Below are 7,216 nucleotides of genomic sequence, written 5' to 3' on the forward strand. Positions count from 1 at the left end.
TTGTCCTTCTGGAAGGTTCTCCCATCTCCACAGAGGAACTCTGGAGCGATCATCGGGTTCTTGGTCAACTCCCTAACCACGGCCCTTCTCCCCCAATTGCTCAGTTTGGCCGGGCGGCCAGCTCTAGGAAGAGTCTTGGTGGCTCCAAACTTCTTCCATTTAAGAATGATGGAGGCCACTGTGTTCTTGGGGACCTTCAATGTTGCAGACATGTTTTGGAACCCTTCCCCAAATCTGTGCCTCCACACAATCCTGTCTTGGAGCTCTATGGACAGTTCCTTTGACCTCATGGCTTGGTTTTTGCTCTGACATCCACTGTCAACTGTGGGACCGTATATAGACAGGTGTGTGCCTTTCCAAAGACATGTCCAAAACATGTAATTTACCACAGGTGGACTCCAAGTTGGAGAAACATCTCAAAGATGATCAATTGAAACAGGATGCACCTGAGCTCAATTTCAAGTCTCACACCAAAGCGTCTGGTATTTGAAAAATTAACAAACATTTCTAAAAACCTTTTGTCACGTTGTCATTATGGGGTATTGTGTGTAGATTGTAGAGAAAAATATATAATTTAATCAATTTTAGAATAAGGCTGTAATGTAACAAAATGTCAGAATGAATGTCTATTAATGAGTGTCAAGCAGAATGAGTGTCAAGCAGAATGAGTGTCTATTAATGAGTGTCAAGCAGAATGAATGTCTATTAATGAGTGTCAAGCAGAATGAATGTCTATTAATGAGTGTCAAGCAGAATGAGTGTCTATTAATGAGTGTCAAGCAGAATGAGTGTCTATTAATGAGTGTCTAGCAGAATGAATGTCTATTAATGAGTGTCAAGCAGAATGAGTGTCTATTAATGAGTGTCTATTAATGAGTGTCAAGCAGAATGAATGTCTATTAATGAGTGTCAAGCAGAATGAATGTCTATTAATGAGTGTCTAGCAGAATGAATGTCTATTAATGAGTGTCTATTAATGAGTGTCAAGCAGAATTAATGTCTATTAATGAGTGTCAGACAGAATGAATGTCTATTAATGAGTCCTTATTTAATTTCCTTAGGACAATATAATCATCATTTGTAAACCAAAACAGGTACAGGCTACTATATTTTGGTTGCATTATGGTGAAAGAACATGAGTCGTCTAGGCCTCGATTAGATACCACATGATACAATGTAACATTACTGAAAGACAACATAGGTGGAGCAATGCCTCAGCAACTCCTGTTCTGGTAAGGACGTGTCCCCATTCTAGCCTTTCACACAAACAAGAGACTTGAACATCTCTACAAAATGGGAAAGATCTTTCTTTTGTCTGTCAGACCTTCTATACGTTCTACAACATCACACTACAAAACCGGGGAAAAAAGGGCTTTCTGTGATCCAATAAAAATATATAAATAAATTCAACATACAGTGCTGTATATCATTACATCATCATCATCATCTCTGCAGATACATGACATCATATACATGTCCCCAATGGTGCCCTATTCCCTATATAGTGCACTACTTTAGACCAGGGCTCTATTTAGGGAATGGAGTGCCATTTGGGATGTTACCATAGTTCTGCTCCTTTCCCAACACAAACTAACCAATGAAAGGTGAAAGAGTAATTCCTTATTTGAAGGTGAATATGTGCTTTGTTTTGTCTGAGTGTCTAGGCCAGGTAGGACATGCACAGCCTACACCCTTTCACTTCTTCTGTCCTGGTTTCATCCATGTACCATTAAAACGCTTCCTCAATTCTCACACGTAGAAGCTAAAACACTGAGATTAACTGTTCAATAATACAGGCTGTCTAAAGGGTGTCTATAGCTGCAACTAATACCATATTTCACGTTACATTAACGAATCCAAGAGTTGCAAGAGTGAACCTCTAACCCTAACCCTAACCCAAGAGTGAACCTCTAACCCTAACCCTAACCCAAGAGTGAACCTCTAACCCTAACCCAATAGTGAACCACGCATGATACATCAGGCCAGTGATGTGGATTACAACTGTCAAATAATACGAGCTATTACTCTGAAGGTCCTCCAGCGTTAGTAATGATATGCGTCTCTGACAGTTCTGTTGCTGTGCGTCTCCTCTAGAGGGGGGAGGGGCTGAAACAGACAGACCGGTGAGACACCTCTTCACTCTCCGTCACAGAGGCCTTATACAGTGGAGCGGTCTGGCATGACAGACCGAGTACTTACTGCCTAGCTCTGGTCTGGAATCTTTCATTAGACAGACTGAGTACCTACTGCCTAGCTCTGGTCTGGAACCTTTCATCAGACAGACTCGCTCTGGGTCGTATTCACCAGGGCAACAAACGGAAGCAAACGGGATGGAAAAAAGGGGGTAGGTATTATATGAACACCCTGTTTTCTGTTGCACAACATTTGATATAATTTCCCTAATGAATACAACCCAGGGCTGCCACCTCTAACAAACTGACAGTCAGACTAGTTCTGGTCTGGCACTCCCAACACATTAGCTCTGGTTGCTGTTCTTGGAGCTCTTGGTGGAGGAGCTCTGAGGAGGCTTCTGTTCATCTCCTGTCAGTAGGGCCTTTATCTCAGACGGGATCTTCCCCTGGTCCATGGCTGTACACCACTGCTTGTACTGAAGGAGAAACCAACAGGGAGTTAGATGACAGAGTTGGCTGCAAAAAAAAAAAGCTGTGATCTGGAAACACATATTAAGCTACACAACACAGCAGCTTGTTTAGAATGTTAGCTATATTAGTGATGTGACTGTCAGTGCCTCCAGAAGTTTCTACGGGATAGACTAGGCCTTTATTCAAGAGGCAGGTAAAGAAAATAATTATCATTTTGTGAAATATCGTCGGATTTTTCAACACCAAATGAGTGGTTTAGATAATTGACGGGAATAGCTGGTGCATTTAGGAAGAACGGGGTGATGTAGTCACCATCTCCAGCTCCTCCCTCAGGGCGCAGATGGCCCTCTCCTTGCTGGACACGAGTTCCTCTAGGTACTGATACCGGAGCTTCTTCCTGGCTCGGCACTCCCGGGCGCTCTGCCTGCTCCTCTCCAACTTCGCTTTCAGATCAATCTTAGCGGGTTTACGGCCTCGTTTACCGGGTTTCTTGACTTTGCCTCCCACCATCTATCACGATAACAGCAGAAAGAAAACACACAGTGCCTTGTTATTCAGAGACTATAGTTAGTGCACCAGTACCGAACCTCTTGTTAGAGAAGCAAACACCAATTGTTTTCATCTGAGATCGTTGTCTGTGTAAAGACAACTCCCCCAATAGTAACAATACACCAGAAAAGCATTAACATACATGACTGATTTAAGCCCAAAGACATGTTTAGCTAGTTAAACAACATGAAGAGAACCACATACCTTGCTGTCATCCATTTTGGTCAACACAACCTATCTATTGAGGGCTGCTAGTGACGCAAATTCGACAGTTCTCAAGATGGATGACGATCAACTGAAGAGAAGTTGTGGATTATAAAAATATTATTTCACAAATCAACACATTTTCTTAAAAGGAAACATTCCTGCAGCTTCGTGTTCGACAGCGTTTTGTTGCACTTTTCCTACTCCAATGTTTTTAGCACAGTGACGCTTCCTGTTGTGGTAACTTCAGACCGAACCCTCTTCGCTAGGGATTCTGGGACTTGGTGTTTTTTAGCGTAACTCAATCAAAATGAAGTTCACTGCATACCAGGGGCATGAAAACTACAACTAACATCAACCATTACGAAAATATGGGCGGAACCAAATATTCCATCAAATGGGGGCTGTGAGAGGATCCTTGTTCTTTTCATAATAAAGCTATACAGTTTTAAACGCTAATGTTTTCTAACGTTTTCACTTTGCAGTATGAGGGCAGTATCAGTCTGGAGCAAGTCATTATAGTGTGTATAATTATGGTAAGATATTCTCAATAAAATACACTACCGGTCAAAAGTTTTAGAACCACCTACTCATTCAAGGGGTTGTCTTTATTTTATTTTTTTTACCATTTTCTGTATTGTAGAATAATTGTGAAGACATCAAAACTATGAAATAACACATATGGAGTCATATAGTAACCAAAATAGTGTTAAACAAATCAAAATATAATATAAAAAATAAGAAACCTGCACACTTGATGGAATCACTGGTCTTTAATAAGCTTTACGTATCGGCCTCACGGCCTTCGTCAGACCTCTTGTGAGTTTTTTAAATTAGCACCCTTATGTAGACCTAGCCACACCCACGTCCGTTCCATCGAATTGGGTTGGAGTCGAGGGAAAACAAATAAGTGTTACCAAACATAACAATATTAATTTCATAAATATTCTAATAAAGTGTGTACATAAAACGTATTAAACACGTCTGTAAAACCACAACGAGGACATCGACCCACCAAGCAAGTTTTCATTAATCATTGGGTACAACGCAAGAATATTTGAGATTCTTCAAATAGCCACACTTTGCCTTGAAGGCAGCTTTGCACACTCTTGGCATTCCCTCAACCAGCTTCATGGAATGCATTTCAATTAACAGGTGTGCCTTGTTAAAAGTTAATTTGTGCATTTTGATGCGTTTGAGCTAATTAGCTGTGTTGTGACAAGGTAGGGGTGGTAAGCAGAAGATAGCCCTATTTGGTAAAAGACCAAGTCCATATTATGGCAAGAACAGCTCAAATAAGCAAAGAGAGACGACATTCTATCATTACTTTAAGACATGAAGGTAATTTAATATGGAAAAGGTCAAGAACTTTGAAAGTTTCTTTAAGTGCAGTCACAAAAACCATCAAGCGCTATGATGAAACTGGCTCTCATTAGGACCACCACAGAAAAGGAAGACCCAGAGTTACCTCTGCTGCAGAGTATAAATTGGTTAGAGTTACCAGCCTCATAAAATGCAGCCCAAATAAATGCTTCACAGAGTTCAAGACACATCAGACACATCTCAATATCAACTGTTCAGAGGAGACTGCGGGAATCAGGCCTTCATGGTCGAATTGCTGCAAAGAAACCATTACTAAAGGACACCAATAAGAAGAAGAGACTTGCTTGGGCCAAGAAACTTGAGCAATGGACATTAGACCGGTAGAAATTTGTCCTTTGGTCTGGAGTCCAGATTGGAGATTTTTGGTTCCAATCTCCGTGTCTTTGTGAGACGCGGTGTGGATAAACGGTTGATCTCCGCATGTGTGGTTCCCACCGTGAAGCATGGAGGAGGAGGTGTTATGGTGTGGGGGTGCTTTGCTGGTGACACTGTGATTTACTTAGAATTCAAGGCAAACTTAAACAGCATGGCTACCACAGCATTCTGCAGCGATACGCCATACCATCTGGTTTGCGTTTAGTGGGACTATCACTTGTTTTTCAACAGGACAATGACCCAACACACCTTCAAGCTGTATAAGGGCTATTTTACCAAGAAGCAGAGTGATGGAGTGCTGCATTAGTTGACCTGGTCTCCACAATCTCCCGACCTCAACCAAATTGGGATGGTTTGGGATGAGTTGGACCGCAGAGTGAAGGATAAGCAGGTAGCGTAGTGGTTAGAGCCTAGTGGTTAAAGTGTTCAACTAGTAACCGGAAGGTTGCAAGATCGAATCCCTGATCTGACACGGTAAACATTTCTGCACGAACAAAGCAGTTAACTCACTGTTCCTAAGGCCGCCATTGACTTGCCAAGTTAAATAAAGGTAAAAAAATAAATGTAATTAAAAGCAGTCAGCAAGTGCTCAGCATATGTGGGAACTCCTTCAAGGCTGTTGGAGAAGCATTCCAGACAAAGCTAATTGAGAGAATTCCAAGAGTAAAGCTGTCATCAAGGCAAAGGGTGGCTATTTGAAGAATCTCAAATATAAAATATATTTTGTATATTTGTTTAACACTTTTTTTGGTTACTACATTATTCCATATGTGTTATTTCATAGTTTTGATGTCTTCACTATTATTCTACAATGTAGAAAATAATAAAAAATAAAGAAAATCCCTCGAATGAGTAGTTGTTTAAAACTTTGAATAATCATCAATATTATTATATTGTTATGAATCGCACATTTAGATTGCTTGAAAGACATCTCTAAGCTCAACAATAGTTTACATTGACTGCAGTTAGGCTTAGGGCCATAACCAGGGTTTGAGTTTTAGAGAGGTAGGGTTCTGGGTTAATAATGAGCATGGGGCAGGGCTAGGGTTCTGGGTTAATAATGAGTCTGGGGCAGGGCTAGGGATCTGGGTTATTAATGAGCCTGGGGCAGGGCTAGGGTTCTGGGTTAATAATGAGCCTGGGGCAGGGCAGCAGGGCTAGGGTTCTGGGTTATTAATGAGTCTGGGGCAGGGATAGGGTTCTGGGTTAATAATGAGCCTGGGGCAGGGCTGCAGGGCTAGGGTTCTGGGTTAATAGTGAGTCTAGGACAGGGCAGCAGGGCTAGGGTTCTGGGTTAATAGTGAGTCTGGAACAGGGCAGCAGGGCTAGGGTTCTGGGTTAATAGTGAGTCGGGGACAGGGCAGCAGGGCTAGGGTTCTGGGTTAATAGTGAGTCTGGGACAGGGCAGCAGGGCTAGCGTTCTGGGTTAATAGTGAGTCTGGGGCAGGGCTAGGGTTCTGGGTTAATAGTGAGTCTGGGACAGGGCAGCAGGGCTAGGGTTCTGGGTTAATAGTGAGTCTAGGACAGGGTAGCAGTGATAGGGTTCTGGGTTAATAGTGAGTCTGGGACAGGGCAGCAGGGCTAGGGTTCTGGGTTAATAGTGAGTCTGGGACAGGGCAGCAGGGCTAGGGTTCTGGGTTAATAGTGAGTCTGGGACAGGGCAGCAGGGCTAGGGTTCTGGGTTAATAGTGAGTCTAGGACAGGGTAGCAGGGCTAGGGTTCTGGGTTAATAGTGAGTCTAGGACATGGTAGCAGGGCTAGGGTTCTGAGTTAATAGTGAGTCTGGGACAGGGCAGCAGGGGTAGGGTTCTGGGTAAATAGTGAGTCTGGGGCAGGGCTAGGGTTCTGTGTTAATAGTGAGTCTGGGACAGGGCAGCAGGGCTAGGGTTCTGGGTTAATAGTGAGTCTAGGACAGGGTAGCAGGGCTAGGGTTCTGTGTTAATAGTGAGTCTGGGACAGGGCAGCAGGGCTAGGGTTCTGGGTTAATAGTGAGTCTAGGACAGGGTAGCAGGGCTAGGGTTCTGGGTTAATAGTGAGTCTGGGGCAGGGCAGCAGGGCTAGGGTTCTGGGTTAATAGTGAGTCTGGGACAGGGCAGCAGGGC

General features: G+C 43.0%; 1 protein-coding gene across 1 annotated transcript; it reads right to left on the reverse strand.

Moving 5' to 3' along the window:
* Positions 1-1,738: 1,738 nt before the first annotated feature.
* Positions 1,739-3,609, reverse strand: LOC139392728 (cAMP responsive element binding protein-like 2). The gene is made up of 4 exons (XM_071140928.1): positions 3,357-3,609; positions 2,916-3,113; positions 2,269-2,608; positions 1,739-2,220 (listed from the first exon to the last, which is right to left on the reverse strand). Exons 1-3 carry the CDS (start codon positions 3,369-3,371, stop codon positions 2,477-2,479), a joined length of 345 nt encoding a protein of 114 aa, XP_070997029.1. The 5' UTR covers positions 3,372-3,609; the 3' UTR covers positions 1,739-2,220; positions 2,269-2,476.
* Positions 3,610-7,216: the final 3,607 nt, after the last annotated feature.

This window comes from Oncorhynchus clarkii, chromosome 33, assembly GCF_045791955.1.
Source record: "Oncorhynchus clarkii lewisi isolate Uvic-CL-2024 chromosome 33, UVic_Ocla_1.0, whole genome shotgun sequence".
Lineage (NCBI taxonomy): Eukaryota > Metazoa > Chordata > Actinopteri > Salmoniformes > Salmonidae > Oncorhynchus > Oncorhynchus clarkii.

Bases quoted from the DNA above. Each gene is read 5' to 3' on its own strand.
- LOC139392728 (XM_071140928.1), bottom strand. The intron at 2,609-2,915 runs GTGACTACATCA...TTTCTCCTTCAG, and splicing joins TGAGGGAGGAGCTGGAGATG to TACAAGCAGTGGTGTACAGC.